This window comes from Rhincodon typus, chromosome 9 (assembly GCF_021869965.1).
Source record: "Rhincodon typus isolate 14 chromosome 9, sRhiTyp1.1, whole genome shotgun sequence".
NCBI classification, from domain to species: Eukaryota; Metazoa; Chordata; class Chondrichthyes; order Orectolobiformes; family Rhincodontidae; genus Rhincodon; species Rhincodon typus.
In genome coordinates, this window is record NC_063340.1 from 57,607,139 (window position 1) to 57,624,999 (window position 17,861).

A 17,861-nucleotide genomic window follows, 5' to 3' on the forward strand; every position below is an offset into this window, starting at 1 on the left:
GCTCCAAGGAAAGCAAACCCAGCCTATTGGTCTCTCCTCATAACTGAGACTTTTCCTCCGAGCTAACATCCTGGTGAATCTCCTCTGCACCTTTTGTACTGCAGTCATGTTTTTCCAATAGTGTGGCAGCTAGAACTCCACACAGTATTCCATCTGTAGCCGAACCAATGTATTATAATATTGGAACAAGACTTCCTTCCAAGACTTTACATTTGTAGCTTTTTAGATGGATAACTTGAGATCTAAAGATAGATGTCATTTGGGGTCCTCAGGTCCAAACTAGTTCTCTGAAAAGCAATCCTGTCACAGTTCTATTCCCCAGTTTTATTCCCATAGCCTGCAAATTTATTTCCTTCAAGTGTCCATCTAATTTCCTTTTTAAATAATCGATTCTCTTCATTTCCACAAGGCAATGAATTTCAAATTGCAAATAATTGTCACGTAAACAGGTTTTTCCTCTCATCGCTCAAGATGTGTCCCCGAGTGCTCATATGATCAGCTAATGATAGTATGTTTCCTACCTGATGTAAACCTGTCATAATCTTGAACACCAACAACAAATTTCTCTTCAGTCTCCAAGAACAACATCAGCCTCTTCAATTTATCTTGAAATCCCTGATTCCTGGAACCATCCTGGTAATCTCCTCCGCACCCTCAAAGACTCTTGCATCTTTCTTCTGGGAGATGCCAGAACGGGGGCCATATTCATTGACCCACTGTCAAAGTCTTAAGTACACCAGAGCCAAGGTCAGGATGAGAGTGAATCTCATGTGAAACTGGCAAGTACCACCTGAGACAAAGCCAGCACGCTAAATACTGTTTCACTTACCTTGCTTACCTAACAATAGAGAACCACTGCTAAGTGGGCTTAGAAGCTGGCAGACAAATATACATTTCCACCTCCAGAAAGGATTATTTTTGCGACATTAAGATCAGTGCAGCTTGCGTGGTTTACACAGAGTGAATCTCCAGACATTCCTCGGGAAAACATCCTCCTCAAAGAACACTATTGGCTGACAGCTAACAAAGCACAGGACCTTGAGAAAAACCAATGCACCCATCTCAACTCCTATGTTCTCTACTGAACACACTTCACACCCTGCAAACTGAAGAAAGACCCACTTCTCTATGATGCACCTCCTGGTTAACTGCAAGCATCATCAGCTACAACCAAGTAACTGATCTGGGTGACAACAAGTCAGATTTGAACTTCCCACAGAAAATCTGGACAACTGTCATCCGTTTGAAGATGGGCAAAGGGAGACGTGAAACCCCACAGTGGAACAGGAGGAGCAGCTCAAATTACAACTGTGGCCATCCAAGCCAATCCATTGCTCATATCTGAACTTTTGTCCCGAGATCGATTTGTGGTTTTATCACAACCATTTGCACTGGCATTAGTTGATGCCATTAAATGATCGTTATTGAGCTATAACTGCTTACCCAGACATTTAAATAAAAAATCTAATTGGCAACACGTGAGGGTGGCGTACTTTTTATTTTATGGCAGATATGCTGAGGAGAAAGATCTTTTTGTGTAAATAAAATAATATTAGAACATAACAAATGTAAATGGGAGCAGTAGTAGGCCATTTAGCCCTCTGCCCATTCACAGAGTTCGTGGCTGATCTTCCACTTCAACATCATTTTCCAGCATTATCCTTGATCCTTGATTTGACAAGTAAATTTTCATATCCACAGGCTTTTGGATTAGTAGCAAAAGGAAACCAGTGCATGATTAGAATGAAAATCCATCACCTGGAGATTTGGGCACTTAGTGTGGTGCACCTGCACATACTAGAAGCTACATATATTAACACGAGACCCAGTTCTTTACAGATAGAACACAGTGTGCTTATTACAACTTAACAAAATAAGTAACGGCCATTCTCCAGTTTATTCCTCATGGTAATGACTTGAACATTTGGAGTCAACCTGTCTGGTTTACATTTTAAACAAAACTTGGCAGTTAACAACCAGTCTTCATCTAACTGGTGTATTATCTGTACAGTTTTCTGCCTATCAGAGTTCATTCAACAAACAATCAGCACGCTTTTCTCACATGGTATAAACATGTCATCATCTTATTGGTATTCTTGCAAATGCTCTGAAGAGTACTACATAAAATGTTGCAAAAACGTGTGCCCTTTTTCAGCAGTATTTAAGTGAACATTTCTTGAATGGACTAGACGTTTGGAAGTATGGACTGCATGGAAGTGCTAAACTTGTCTGCTCTTTGAGCCATTGATATATGTAAACCATAGGTTGAATGGGTATTTGGTATTCCGTTCTATTCTATATTTAGTGTTCTGCATTCCATTTTCTGTTGCAGTGTCAAAGAGAGATACTCTTTGACATAATAGTGTCACAGAGTGTGATTATTCAACGTCCTCAAATGAGAGGTGTTTGAACAGAGTGCCAGGAAGGATCCATCACCATACTTGTTATCTCTCCATGTCAGATGGTTCCAGCATTTATATAGCCACTTTTACATCATTAGGATGTCTTACAGTGTTTCAGAACTGATGATTAGGTGCATTTGCTGTTACGTTAAACATCATTTTTGAAAAGATAATTTTGCGAACATTTTGAAGAGGAAGGTATCTAGGAATTAGTTGAATAAGAGTTTTGGTGTTCCATCTGGCCTATTATAAAATCAATATGATGCATTAAGCAGAAATAGTTTGAATATTGCACGTCAACAGTTTCATTTACGATATGAACTAGGAAAAAAACATTAATGGCCATTATTTTAATGTTTGCAGTGACTTCTTTAGAAGTGTTCAATATGGCTTCATTTACAATAGCCAGAAATTTGTCATCCTTCAATCATACTGATTGTTTGTGATAAAGACCATCTCTACCTTGCCACCTGGTGAAGAAAAACAAGGGAGGCTGCTAATTTATCTTAATAATTTGTTCTTTATTTTCAGTTACGGAATACATTACGCTTTATCTTGGGGAACCTTTATAATTTTAACCCTGAAACTGATGCAGTTCCCAGTGAACAAATGCTAATGGTGGATCAGTATATGCTTCATCTCCTTCAAGATTACAGCACTAAGGTAATGCTCTGGGATATCAGTCCAAAGCCCCGCTGTGGCAGCTGGTGAAATTTGAATGCAGTTGATAAATCTGAAATAGAACCTCAGCGATAGTAATCATGACAACTATTGTGAATTGTTGTAAATGCCTGTTTAGTTCATGACTGCCACCTTGGATAGGAAAATTTACCATCCTAACTGTCTGGCTACATGTGACTCCAGACCCACAGCAATGTTGACTTTTAACTGCTGTTTGAGATGACTGCGCAAGTCACTTAGCCTGAAAGCAGTTAAGGAAGGGCAACAAATGCTGGTTCTGCCAACGACTCCCTCATCCTATGAAAGAATAAAGGGGGAATAAACACCAGATATATCCATTATCATCATTAAGGCACATGTTACAAAACAAAGAAAGTTATGAGTTCGTAAAGCACAGCAGTACATTATAATGGAATAAATTAGAAATTGTTGAAGAAAATCAGCAAGTCTGGCAGCATCTGTGGAGAGCAAGCAGAGTTAATGTTTCAGGTCCAGTAACCCCCCTTCAGAGCTGAACTATTATCAAATATTTTAGATGAGTAACTTTACACTGACGTCAGAAAAAACTGCAGTGAACCATTGAAAATAATAATGAATATATTCATTATTTATAAAATAGCCACAATTTATTAAGCTTAATTGTAACTTCATGTTAATAAAACCAGTTGAGGTTGGTTGGCTCGCCAAACTGGTTTGTTGTTCTGTAGATGTTTCGTTAGCATGCTGGGTAACATCCTCAGTGCAGCCTCCGATGAAGCGTCGGTGTGTTTTCCCACCTGGTTTTTAAACTCTGGAGTCTGTTGTGCTGGATTGCCTCGCTTCCGGTTTTCCTCCGTAGTGGATTGTAATAATACCTGAATTAACTCAAGCTTGTATACACCGTATGTGTGTGAGAAAAGGTTAAAATTATTGGTGACACTTTTTGTTAACTCAGTGTGATCTGGGTATCACTGGTGAGGGAAGGATATCTTGTGCATCAGTAGTCTAGAAATTGATGGTGGATTGCCACCTTTAACTGCTGCAGCCCAAGTGGTGAAGAATTCCCTACAGTGCAGCGACAGGAACAATTCTGAGATTTTGACCCAGTGATGATGCAGAAACTGCACAGTAGTTCCAAGTTACAGTAGTGTGTGAACTGGAGGAGAACAAGAAGACAATGATGTACCCCTGTGTGCTGCCCTTGTCGTCCTATGTTGTACAGATCGCATTTGCTACAGGTTGTTGAAGAAGCTGTAGTGAACAATTGCAGTGCATCTTGTAGATGGTACATGCTGCAGTCACATTGAATGGTGGAAGAAGTGAATAGTGCTGGAAGATGGGATGCCAATCAAGTGGACTACTTTTTGTCTTGTGTGGTGTTGACCTTCTTGAATATAATTGGATCATGCTTAACTCAAGCCTTGTAGAAGGACTTTGGGGATCATTCATGGCAGAATACACATTCTCTGACTTGCATATGGAGCCACAGTATTTAAGTGGTGATCCAGTTAGGTATCTGGTCCGCAATTACTGCTGGGATGTTAATGATATGTAATTCAACAGTGGTATTGTCATTGAATGTCTCTCTTGTTGGAGATCGTCATTTCCTGGCTTGTGTGGCATAAAGGTTATTTGCACTATTGATAAAAATTTCCTCCACTGTGTTGATGACTGGGAGTAGATTTATGCCAGAATTTGGCTGGACTGGAACTGTTGTACTTTTTCTGGACAAGACACAAGGGCACTTTTCCACACTGATGCCAGTGTTGTATCTATGCTGGAACAGCTTAGGTAGGGGTGAGGCTGATTCTGGAGTGCCAGCATTCATAGTATTGTCTGCAGCCAGGATGTTGTCAGGGCTCATAGCGTTTGTAATATCCAGTTCTTTGTAACAGGTGGAGAAAATCACATTGGCTGCTGACTGGGATCTGCTATTTTGGGGATTTTTGGCTCAAAATGGATGCAAGTGCTTCAGCCTTGTCTTTTGCACTGATGTTCTGGGCTTTTCCTTTATTGATGATGGAAATATTTTGTCATGCCACTTCATCCAGTTAGTTTATTTGTCCACCACCGGATGTAGCAGGACTATCAGGTCCACAGGTTGTGGGATTGGTTAGCTCTGTGAATTCATCTCACTTCTGCTGTTTGACATACATTATAGTTGTGTGTTGTAGCTTAACCAAGTTGGCACCTAATGTTTATGTATGCATGGCGCTGATCTTGGTGTGCTCTCCTTTGCTTCTCATTGAACCAGGATTGTTCCCCTTGCTTTATTGGTAATGCTAGATTAACGAAGGTGCTGGGCTGGGAGGTTATGGGTTATAGTTGAATATAATTCTGCTGCTGCTGATAGCCCACAGTGCATCACGGATGCTTAGTTTTGATCTAGATCTGTTCTGAATCATTTGGCAAGTGATAGTGCCACATGACACAGTAGACAGTATCCTTTGTGAAAAGGGCTTTTTATCTGCAGGGGTTGTGCATAGTCGCCTCACCAATTCTGTCATGGACACTGGAGTTAACTCCCCTTCTCCCTGACATAGTACCATGGGATTTTTCATGTCCATCTGAAAAGGCAGGTGGGATTTTCGTTTAACATTTTACCTGAAAGACAGTAAATAGTGTGGAATTGCCTCAGTATTGCACGTGAATACTGGCCTTGTGTTTTGTGATCAAGTCCCTGAGTGAGACTTGAGCCTGGAATCTTTCTGACTCAGAGGCAAAAATACTACCAGCTGAGCCAAGGCTGATAATATCAGACTGTCAACGCATGAGTGATGGCTGACTGTGCGGAGTTTATAAATTCTCTGCGTGTCTGCGTGGGTTTCCTCTTGGTGCTCCAGTTTCCACCCACAGTCCAGAAATGTGCAGTTTAGGAGGATTGGCCATGCTAAATTTCCTATTGTGTCCAAGGATGTGCAAGCTGGGTAGATTAGCCACGGGCAAATGTTGAGGGAGCTGAGTGTGGGTGGCATGCTGTTCGGAGGGGGTGGACTTGATGGGTCAAATAGCCTGCTTCTGCACTGTAGGGATTTTATAACTCACTGGAACCGTTCTCCCAATTTTGGTAGCATCTTCTTGGTATTAATGAGGAAGGTTTTGCAACATCACCTGGATTTGGTGTGTCTGTTTGAATTAAGACAGCAATTAGTTCTTTCTGAGGATTGTGCGATTTTGGAACTCTGCTAGAGAAGGCAGGGTCTTTGAATATTTTAAAGGCAAAGACAGATTCTTGTTAAGCAAGGGAATGCACATTTAGCAGGAGTAGGCAGCAATGTAGAATTTGAAACACAAATAGATCAGCCATGATCTTATTGAATGGAGAAGCAGACTTGAGGGACTAATTGGTCTGTTTCTGCTCCGATTTCGTATGTTGAATCAGATGCTTAGATGGTCTGCTGGATTATATTGTTATGGTTTCTCATATTGGTTTTGATACACTCTGATGGTTTGTCATTTCAGAGGGTAGCTAAGAATCAGCTAATTTGTTGTGGGTCTAGGGTTACATATAGGTCAGATCTGAGGATGGCAGATTTTTGTCTGTTATATGACTAAATTAGATGAGTTTTTATGACAATCTGGTAATTAACTAATCATTAGCCAAATCTGAAATGCAAAGCAGATATCTGTAATGAATTGAATTTGAACTTGTCTCTCCAGGTCAAGGGCTGACTCGTCCAGTAAGATAACTGCAAGGCTATCGTTCCCGATTTTGATGAATTGTTGACTTAATTGTAAAACACTCCACTCTGAAAATTACCCCAGTGGAGGTGGGGAAATATTGCTGCTGTGATTGTGAAATACATTCCATCACTGGGGTTTTAAATATGTCAGGATTTGATAGCAACAGGAGGGCAGTCTGCTAGTTCACTTCCCTTCGAATTAACCTCTATTTCTCAAATCATTCTTTATCTGCTAGAAAACCGCTGACATATGCCAGAGAGAAAATAATGGAGTCAGATTCTGAATGTTTAATAGTTTTCATTTTAGGAGCATTTTGTTAGTGTGAGGGTTTGTGATTCTGGTCTGAAAAGGTTGGTTAGCAAAACTACCTGAACGAGTATGAACGTGGGCCAAAAATTTCATTGGTAACAGAATTGAGTTAGGTTAAACTTCACTTTTCTGTTACTGTTTGTAAGTAGCTGAAATGTTTATATTTTGCAACAAGTATTTATCTGCAAAGTTTGTTTCAATTTTATTCAGGTTACAGAGGCCTATAAGGAGTGTGATTTTGGAAAAGTTATTCGCCTTCTGTTGGCATTTATTAACCGAGAACTGTCTAATTTTTACTTCAGCATCATCAAAGATCGGTTAGTAGAAGATTCATAACAGCAATGTTGAAACTTTATTTGCAAACTAAAAATCCATTTTTGCTAAGTACTTGAAGTGGTTTAGAAGTCCATTTAATCGTTAAATGTGTAGATCAGATCAGATCAGAAATTAGTTTACATTTTCACAAAATTTGTTTTCAGACATGGGCAACACCACAATATTGATATTTATTGACTTTCAATTGCTCTAAAAAGGCAGTGGTACCTTTAAACCACTACAGTCCTTGTGCAGGAATACTCACATAATGTTAAGTAGGGGAATTCCAGTATTTTGCTACAAGGGAGTGATGAGATACATTCATGTCAGGATATGTTACGTTGGGGTAATGCTATTCGCACAGTAGTTTCTCTTGACCTATTTGATGGTGGAGATTATGGGTGAGAGCTATACTGTCAAATTGCTGTAGTATATTTTATAGATCATGTGTATTGCAACCCATTGATATTCAGACCAATGTCAGGGCAGCAGTCAAAAAAACTGTTTTCCAGATAATGCTGCATATTCTAATCACTCCTGACTTGAGCTATCTGAGGAGATGCTCTAAAGGACTAGGGAAAATGAGCCAGTTTTTGGATTAACAACCTGTGTCCTGCAATTATAGCCATAGTACTGACATGACTGGCCTTGTTTAATCTGTAATCATTGCTGATCTCTATGATAATGGGGCAACTCCTGTGAGAGCCATCCTGTTAGAGGTCAGAGATGTATGGTCTTTCCTTTGGTGTCTGATGTTTATGTAGCATGCTTGTTACCTGTCATTCTTTAGAGCTGATTATACGTTGACTTGGGGTTCTTCATTAAGAGGAGTTAATACAGCTGATGTGATATTTTGTCTACTGCAGATATTAGAGTATACATGCCTCAACAACGTTGTATTAAAATTGCAGACTATATTGTGAAGATGAGAAAAGCTCCAAGCGTCTATCATGTCAGACAGTTCTAGATGAAGCATTAGATGTAATCACACGTTCTGTAGCCCCAATCCTGCCTCACCTTGCAGAGGAAGTATTCCAACACCAATCAAACCAAAAAGGTAACATTTTTTCTGTGCTGTTATTTGTATTCTAAAGTTCATGACTGAGGGCACAATGAATGCATATCTGAATTGTTTTCTTTCAGACCCTCAGAGTGTGTTTCGAACTGGCTGGATAAAGGCTAGTTCTGTATGGAGGAAGCCTGGCATTGTGGAGGCTATTGAAGGTGCTTGCGCAATAAGAGACAGCTTCTTGAGCTCTATACCTGGCAAAAACGCACTGGAATATGATATAACCATTATCATTGAGCCCAGTTTGTTCTTGGAGTTGATGGAGGTACTCTCATAAAGTGTAATAATTCAGTTTTGCTGAGAAGAGACCTGCTTATTGGAGCTTTTCATCTTGCATTGATTAGGATAGGTGTAAAGATGCCAAAATTCAAAGGGAATGACGCTTTACAGTGCATGAGAAAAGTATGTTGATTGGTTGACAAGTGGACTCCATTTGGTCAAGGCATTACTAGGAAGAATGTACTATACACTGGTTGAGGTGTTGCAATGGAAACATATCCAGAAACAATCAGGTGCAATACACGGTCATATTCTTTCCTTTTACCCAGAACAGTGTCCTGCATATGAATCTGTAAAGCTTCTACCAAGTATAATTGCTTGCCCAACTGATGACTTTAAATCAGTTTAGTGTAATTGTTTGCATACTTGGGATTGTTCAGTAAGTGCTTTCTAAATACAGAATTGCACCTGAAGTTGGACACTAGTTTGTAAACACAGGCTTTGTTAACTAAACAAAAACTTGGTGCATAACTGTTCCGTAGTGTACTCATCCTGGCAATGCCTCAAAATTTGGAGTCCTCTTACCAACCAGTCAGTATTCTTTTCTCATACAGCATAAATGCTCCCTTTGAATGCTGGTAATCTTCCAACTGTCCTGATGAGTGCAAGACCAAAGGATTCAACAGCACGTCTCTTCAACAGTATTGCCAAATGACAATAATTGTGACAACCGAAAGAACTGCGGAAATAAGAAACAAAACCAGAAGTTGCTGGAAAAGCTCTGCGGGTCTGGTAGCATCTCTGAAGATGTTACTGTTAACATTCCAGGGCCCGGTGACCTTCCTCAGAATTGAGTTTTGTATTGACGACTTAGTCTGTAAATCTTTGTCTTAGTTCGATTGATTATTTAAAGTTAAGTGTGAATTTAACCTGTGAGGAGGTCATTGAGATGTTGCACAGATTAATGTTAATGGAATATAATGTGGGAAGTTACTCATTTAGGTCTTAGAAATTTTATACCAAAAAATATTCTGCTCTTCTATTCTTAAGTGTTGATCAGAAAAATCACTAATACAAGGAACAGAAAGTTAGCATACAGGTATAACTAGCCATCAGAAAAGCACATTGCATGTTGGCCTTTACTGCAAGGGGATTGTGGAACAGGAATCGGCAAGTCTTATTACAACTGTACAGAGCTTTGATGGGATCGTACCATAAATACTGTACATTGTTTTCATTGCTGTATTTAAGGAATGATGTTCTTGCATTTGAAGCAATAACTCGGGCTGTTACAGTGCAGGTAGCCATTCAGTCCTGTGTCTGCACCATCTCTTGAGCATTTTAACTTGGTGTCAATCTCCTGTATTGTTTCGGTTTAAACAATCATCCAACATACTAGACCCTAACTATTCAGTGTGAAGCTTTGTTTCCCCCTCACCTTGCACTTGCTTCTTTCATTCAACACTTTCAAACTGTTCCCTCTGGTTCACGACCTGGAACAGTTTCTCCAGACAGTTTTGTCCAGACATCTCCACTATTTTGAAACCTTCTATCAGGCCTGTTTTCTTTCAAATTCTTCACTCTTTCCTGATAACTGAAGTATTCCATCTCTGGAACTGTTTTTGTAAACCTCTTCTGCAGTCTCATACTTCCTATAATGTGGTACCCAGAACTGTACACAATACTCCAGCTGAGGTCGAACAGTGTCCTATGTGAATTTATCGTAGTTTCTTGCTCTTTAATTCTATATCTCTATTATTAAAGTCTTCATCTGCAAACTTGAAATTGTCCCCTACACTCCAGAACAGTGAAGGTTCATTGGATTGGTCCCTGGAATGAGGGTTGTCCTTTGCTAAAAAACTAAGGAAATCAGATTATCATCTTTGGAAGATTGAGATCACAAAGGGTATTAACAGGGTAGATACTGACTTTTCTTCCCCCTGATCAAGGGGACATTGTTTCAGGATAAGGCATCAATCATTTATGACTGAAATACAGAAAAATTGAGAAGATTGAGAATCTTTGGAATCTTGTTACCGTAGCCTGTTGTGGATGTTCTTTTATTAAAGTATATTTAAGGTTGGGATTGCTTTTTAGTCTTGGAAATCAAGGATGCCCCTTTTATGCTGCGATAGCAAGAACTGCAGATGCTGGAGTCAGTTAACACAGTGTAGAGCTGGAGGAACACAGCAGGCCAGGTGGCATCAGAGGAGCAGGAAAGTTGATGCTTTGGGTTGGGAAGAAGGGTCCCGACCCAAAATGTCAAACTTTTCTGCTCCTCTGATGCTGCCTGGCCTGCTGTGTTCCTCCAGCTCTACAATTTGTTATTTCTGCCTCTTATGCTGTCTTTTACCCAGATCATCAAAGAACTAAATCTTTATTAAAGCTGGATTCTCTCTCAAACAACTCAGTGAAGGTCACCAGCCTGCAGTTTAGAAGGCTCGAAACAATGTCCTTTTTGATCCCTTAGAATGCCCACATGCATAGCAGAACCAAATTGTGTCAATCATGGTTTTTGGTACATGAACTAGATTGCAATATTTTTAACCGGGCTGTGCTGTATCGTACATACAAGCCAAAAATTTGAACACAATTTTGTGTATAGAAGACTCCATCTCTTGTTTAAAAATATAACACTTTAATTTCTAAGTTTACCCTGTTTTTGTGCCAAGCAACTACAAGGTGAGGAAATCTCCAGTACATCACAACTGAATGAGCTGATGATGACATCACACACTACGTTGCTTACTGCTGTTCCTCGTGACTTGCCTACAGAGACAGATTTTATTGAGGGCAAGTTTGAAATCAATTTAGAAGGTAAACCAGTCTTCCACTTTCATGTAATAGCCTAGCATTCTTGAAGAAACTTGTTGGAAGTATAAATTGGATGAAGAATTGGTTATTCACAGTAGAATAAATGTATTCTTGCTCAAATGAGCAGACTGCTATTAGGATCAGTTTTGTTTACTTATCTTGTGCTGAAAACTAAGACTGGAGTTGCAATTATTATGTCAACACCAAGACACGTTAAGTCTGTAGCATTAAGCTTGATTCAGTCATTACCTGCTGCCTTATTTAATTGATGTAACTTGAAATACTTGCTTCATTCTTAATGCAAAACCACACATTAAACACATAATGATGTTTGAAAGAGTGATTGTGCCTCAAAGAATCATGTTGCTGTGAAAAGAATTGATATTGTAATAGTTCATAGAATCCCTACAGTGTGGAAGCAGGCCATTCAGCCCATAGAGTCCACACTAACCGTCTGAAGAGCATCACACCCCAGACCCCCACCCCCACTACCCATGGCTAACCCACCTAACCTGCATGTCCCTAGACACCATGGGCACTTTAGTATATTATAGCCACCATGTCAAAACTGGTTAGGTGGATTGGCTCAGTGGTTAGCACTGCTGCCTCACAGCGCCAGGGACCAAGGTTCAGTTCCACCCTCAGTAACTGTCTGTATGGAGTTTGCATGTTCTCCCCGTGCCTGCCTGGAATTCTACCAGGTGCTCCAGTTTCCTCCCACAGTCCAACAATGTGCAAGTTAGGTGGATTAGCCATGCTGAAATTGTCTGTGGTAGTTTGGGATTTGTAGGTTACAGGTGATGGGGTTGGGGAGGTGGGTCTGAGTGGGATGCTGTTTGGAGGGTTGGTGTGGACTTGTTAGGCCAAATGGCCTGTCTCCACCCTGTAGGGATTCTGTGAGCTATGACTGAATGCTCATGATATTTTGCTGAATACAGTCAGGGTCATGATCAAAGTCAAATGCCTTGAAGATGTAAAGTGCATTCATTTTAAAGAAGGGAGGAAAAAAAATGTATTGAACAGAATTGATTTTCAAAACTAACTTCACAATTCTTGTGTGTAACTGGCAACATTTCCATTAATCTGACTCAGTAATTAAATTTAGTGTTACTAAAATTTATATTTGTCTAACCATATTAGATTATATTCCCCCACTGCCTCTAGCCATAGCGAGGAGAACATAAAATTGTCATGATAGGATAATAATGGCAAGAACTGAAAGAGGAAGGCCACTCAGTCTTAAATAGAACAAAATGTTTTATTGATCAACCATTCAAATGTTTATATATGAAGGTAATTATTTGTATTTGTTTGTTAGGTGGTGATATTATTGAGGAAACATCATACAAAGTAATTGTTCAATCAGCTACCAAAGAAAGATGTCTTCGCTGTAAGAAATACACATCAACATCAGCGTTAACACCCTGCCCACGTTGCTTGGACAGCATTGCTGGGAAGTGGAGTGTTTAATTTGTCAACAATTATTCCTGTAAGCACTGAATAAAGATGAATATGCACTGTAAGACTAGATTACACAACAGTCATTTCATCATTACCTTCCCACCTCCAAGGTTTTGTGTTAAATTTTGGTGGGGCTTTGTCAAAATTACCATTCCCAATTGGATATGGGATTCTGCATGTATGGATATGATATGTCTTCTGTTTCTAGAATTAAATTTTGACTATAGTTTTGCAGCTACTACTGTACAGAGGGAAGAATAATTACTGTTAATTTCCAGTTTTCCCTGACTCTAGTATTAGATAAGGTTTGTTTTGATATTTGCCTTTTTAAAATTGTATTATAGCAAGTTCTCCCAAACTGTATTAACTATCATGTCAAATCTAAATTGATTAACAAACTACACTCATTAAGATGCCAGCTAATACAACCTAATAGGGATCTAATGAATCACTATGTTGCTTGTTGTAACACAGCTTTGAAAGGAATTGTAATAAAGATTTTCTGGATTTATGTATAGAATTATTTTTATCCTTCTCACAAAGAAAATACAAAGTTAACTATAAATATTTAACAAGCAATATTTAATTTTCCTGGTCTGCTGTTGCTGTTTAATGTGTTATGAGTCTGATGAAATGGATTGATCCCTGCCAGCTACTAGATATTTCAGTTCTATGTGCAAGCACTGTGCTTCTTGGACCCATTGTATGTAAATGGTCAGAACGTGTTTCAAAGAAACTCTTGTTACTTGCTGTTACAAATCAGACAAAAAAAAAAATAAATTCTTTAGTCTACCTTCCATGACCCTGGTAGTGGCATAAGAGAACAATAATGAAGTTGTTGACTAATCCTGGCAATTGCTTTTGGCAACAAATGAGAAAATGCATTGGGGTCACTACTTCCAAAGATATCTCTGAAGCACATCCACATGAAGTCCCATTCATCTACTATATTTTAACCAACATTACCTACACCTGCAGTCCCAAGAGAGTTTGTTCCATAGATCTCTCACCTATATTTTGTGGATCAGATGTGAATTTATCCCAGTTCTGGTGCAGGTGCTGCTCTCTCGTTCAACAGTTCTCGACAAATTGAAATTACTAACTTAAGGTCTAAATTTAGTCTCTTTACACGGCAATGATGCCACTCACCCTTCTGGGTTAAATCCACCCAATTTAAACTCAGCATAATTCATTCTTTCAATCTTAATTATTGTCACTTCCTTTAACTATCACCAAGAAATGGACAACTTTGGCCTTCTTCCCTGCTCCCATGACAATTGCGCCAAGACCTCAAATAATTAACATAGCTTTTTGTCAACAAGTATCAGTACTCAGACATGGTAGAGCTTATGTTTTCATATAACTAGAAATGATTTATTTTTTATTGGAAATTGGATCACTAGAGTGTTCAACAGTGTGCAGATTAATGGAGAAAATGAAAGGGTGCTCCTTTTCTATATTTTCAAAACAGTGGTCGAGGTTTTACAGCATCTAGTAAATACCACTAAAAACCAAAAGAACTGCGGATGCTGTAAATCAGGAACAAAAACAAAGTTGCTGGAAAAGCTCAGCAGGTCTGGCAACATCTAACGTTTCGGGTCCAGTGACCACTGTTGTTTTATTAGTTAGCTGTTAATTTAGAAAACCTGTGCCTCCTGAAACTTACCATAATGGGAGGACAGTTATTTCTAAATTCTGCTAGAAATTAAAAAGAAAAATCCAGTATTCTGTCAAACGGTAATTTCCATTAAATAGCATGGTCTAGGGGTAAACTGCCAATTCCAGCTTCTATGCTAGCCTTAGTTTAAATGGGCTCTTTTGTAGCACACTGGTATTGTCCCTACCTTTGTGTGGCACTTGAACAAAGGCAGTTTCAGCATCAGCAAAGAATACTAGAACAGCCTGCTGGACACTTCTCCAATTCTCAACAGCCCTTTTCGCGTAATATAAAATAGAACATCACTGTAACAGCATATTTGTGTCCCTTAGCTACTACTGATAATCTTGATACTCCTAATCTGATCAGATTATTCCATTTACCTTTAACAAACTTTTTTTAAAATAGACACTGGTCAGTCAATTGGATGGCACTAATAAGATGCACTTACACATACTAACCGCAAAGTCAGGTACTATATCTCGGTGCTACAATTTTCTTTTGCTTCAGATTATAACACTTGAATTTTCTATATTTCAGTTGGTTCTCAATTAAAAAAGACTTTCACTTCAATGTTCAGTTCCTATTAAATACTTTACCTCTCACGTTCAAGCAATACACTCCAATTATTTATAGAAAAAGCAACTCAGCAGGGATTGAAGTTTTTATTTGGTTAATCAATAATTTACAATATTACAATTAGTTTCTACCCACTGATAAGGTTGGAAATGTTTCTGTACACACATTAGGGTGTCTGATCACTGTTCATTTTATTACTTATACAAATCCAAAAACAATTGAGGGAATAAAAACTTTTGCCTTTACATTAACAAAATAAACTCAAATTTTCCTTTGTTTTTGTGTGATACAAGTTGCGACATAAGGTTTTTTAAAATAGTCATTATGACTATTTGTAGAATGTTTGGGTTGTTTACTGGGAAAACAGGTTGCAAAATTCCTCCCATTTCTTCAGTTCCAATAGTGGGATTAGAAATCTAGATGTATGGACCATACCATGTAACTCATTCACTACATAATACCTTGAGAACAGACTTGCTTCAGATGACATTTAATCTGCGTAGCTACAGTAACAAATGGTTTATTCTAAGACTGATGCCATCTTCTAGCAGTAAAATGTGAGTGAGCTTTGCTTCAGCTGTATGTAAACATGGACATGCAAACTGTATTTGGGCATTAAAATATCTCACATCATAGAACAGAAATTGAAGAGTCTAACAGAATTTTCAGTACTCACCTATAACAATAAGTATTCAAGAACATGATTAATTGAAACAAATGGCTCATGGCTCATTTACATCAAAATGATCCAAGCTTTTAACAGCTGGTCATGTCTGAAGACCTATTTAAATAAAGATTGGTCAGCTCTTGTCACAAGGAGGATATGGCTTCAACTGCCTCTAACAGGTGCAGCACCAGGCTGTACTGCCCATGGTTTTCAGGTAAGAGTTCTATCAGTTTGCTCACCAGTTTAGCTGTTGCTATAATTGGCACATCTGTGTTCTGAAGATCGTGAGGATCCTATAAATAGTAGAAAGCAAGAAATTTGATCACACAATACAAAACAAGGATTACACCATAATAATCTTAAAGCTTTGGAATTTTAAAGATCTTCAAAACAGACTTTGTGACACCTAGGATAGCAGACAGTAATCCAGCAGTATGCTGATTATTCAGTGGAAGAGATGTGTACAGTATTAATAGTGGAGGATAATATGACCAGGTAAACTATTCATTATGCCATCTCTGGATTATAAATTCTTACAAGCTCTTATTGCTTGCTCATAGGCCTAGCCTATCATTTGTCACTTCATATCACCTCAAAAGTGAAGTCTCAGCAATGTAGGCTAAAACCTCAAAAACAGATAATGCATACTTGAAGGAAATAAAGCAGGAAAATGGATCTAACTGGAGTGGAGATCAGGATCCTGGTCTACAGGTTGCTGTGCTCTCAGTTTACACTGAGGGACTACAATTGGGGTCACAGTGGGGAAAGATTTAGGAAGCACTGAACTAGTTACTCTGTACAGCTGTACATAGTCTTGATGGCTGAATGCTTTCTTTTGTGCTTCCTTGCGTTCCATTTGGCACACAAAAAGCAGCAAATTCAGCATAAGAAACAGGGAATTGGAGGCATGTATTTTACTTAAGTATTTTGCACTAGTTCTGAGGTCATGGTACGTGTTTGAGAGCTAAGTTATTGTTGAACACTAAAAGGAAGTATGTACATCATCTACTCTAATCAACTATAATCCCCATGCACAGTTGCCTATGTAACTGCAACCAACCAAGCTGAAGCATTAGATTTGAGAATCATGGCTTAATTCTTCCCAGATGTCAACATCCCACGTTTGAGCCAACAAAAATTTAGGAAAGCAAGGCCTAATTGATTTCCTGCCGTTTATCTGCTGAGTTAATTCAAACAGTCAGCTGAATGGTACTCAGCCTTTAAACCTCCCTTTTCAGCAACTTGAGTACAAATCTGGTACATTTGATTCAATGATAGCTCATTGCTCATACAAGTAAAAACTGGGGATGCAGATATTCAACATAAAACAAAATCCTGAAGAAACTCAGCAGGTCTGGTAGCATCTGTGGAGTCATTAAGAGTTAACAAAGAGTCTGAATTGAGTCTTCAGAACTCTATGGGACCTACTGGTGACAACAAACTGATAAACATTCCTCACTATACATGAAGTGAAAAGCTCAAAGCTCCCAAATCCCATGCAAACTAGTTCATGGTTTTCCGTTAGATTTTCTTAAAGCAAAGACATCATGCTTAAAAATATAAAAGTATTTTTTATAACAGTCAACATGTTAAATGCTACATATAATACATAGAACCAGTTATTGATTTCTGTATTCCGCCAAAAGAAAGTCTTTCATACGTAGTCATGTCATTTTTGTTGCAATGTCTGTGTTCTTCTAGCATAATGTTAACTTCATTGATAAAATAGATCCGATACTCACCATAGCCTTAAGCCATGTACACAACACTGGTGGGAGTCTGGCCAGCAGCTCCATGCCTTCCTTAGTCTGAGTATGAAGTAAAGCATATGCAAGTCTCTGTCCTGTCAGTACAAGCAGTTGGGATGCCAGGACCTCTTGATCATGTACCTGCAGAAGGGCCTGAACAGATGATAAACTAGAATTAGGTTATAAAGACTCAGACTGAAATCTTTTCAGAGATAGTAGGAACTGCCGATGCTGGAGAATCCGAGATAAGGTGTAGAGCTGGATGAACACAGCAGGC

General features: G+C 38.9%; 2 protein-coding genes across 3 annotated transcripts in view; one reads left to right on the plus strand and one right to left on the minus strand.

Moving 5' to 3' along the window:
- The window catches only part of LOC125484070 (isoleucine--tRNA ligase, mitochondrial-like), a 54,695-nt gene extending 41,251 nt beyond the window's left edge, over positions 1–13,444 (plus strand). The window contains exons 6-11 of the mRNA XM_048601331.1: positions 2,934–3,065; positions 7,266–7,372; positions 8,282–8,427; positions 8,514–8,704; positions 11,331–11,475; positions 12,791–13,444. Of these exons, the coding sequence (XP_048457288.1) occupies positions 2,934–3,065; positions 7,266–7,372; positions 8,282–8,427; positions 8,514–8,704; positions 11,331–11,475; positions 12,791–12,942 (873 nt within the window). The 3' untranslated portion in view covers positions 12,943–13,444. The remainder of the gene's footprint in view (positions 1–2,933; positions 3,066–7,265; positions 7,373–8,281; positions 8,428–8,513; positions 8,705–11,330; positions 11,476–12,790) is intronic.
- Positions 13,445–14,029: 585 nt separating this feature from the next.
- The window catches only part of rab3gap2 (RAB3 GTPase activating protein subunit 2 (non-catalytic)), a 92,667-nt gene continuing 88,835 nt past the window's right edge, over positions 14,030–17,861 (minus strand). For both annotated transcript variants that reach the window (XM_048600704.1, XM_048600703.1), the window contains 2 exons: positions 17,579–17,737; positions 14,030–16,129 (listed from right to left, as the gene is read on the minus strand). In XM_048600704.1, the coding sequence (XP_048456661.1) occupies positions 15,980–16,129; positions 17,579–17,737 (309 nt within the window). In that variant the 3' untranslated portion in view covers positions 14,030–15,979. The remainder of the gene's footprint in view (positions 16,130–17,578; positions 17,738–17,861) is intronic.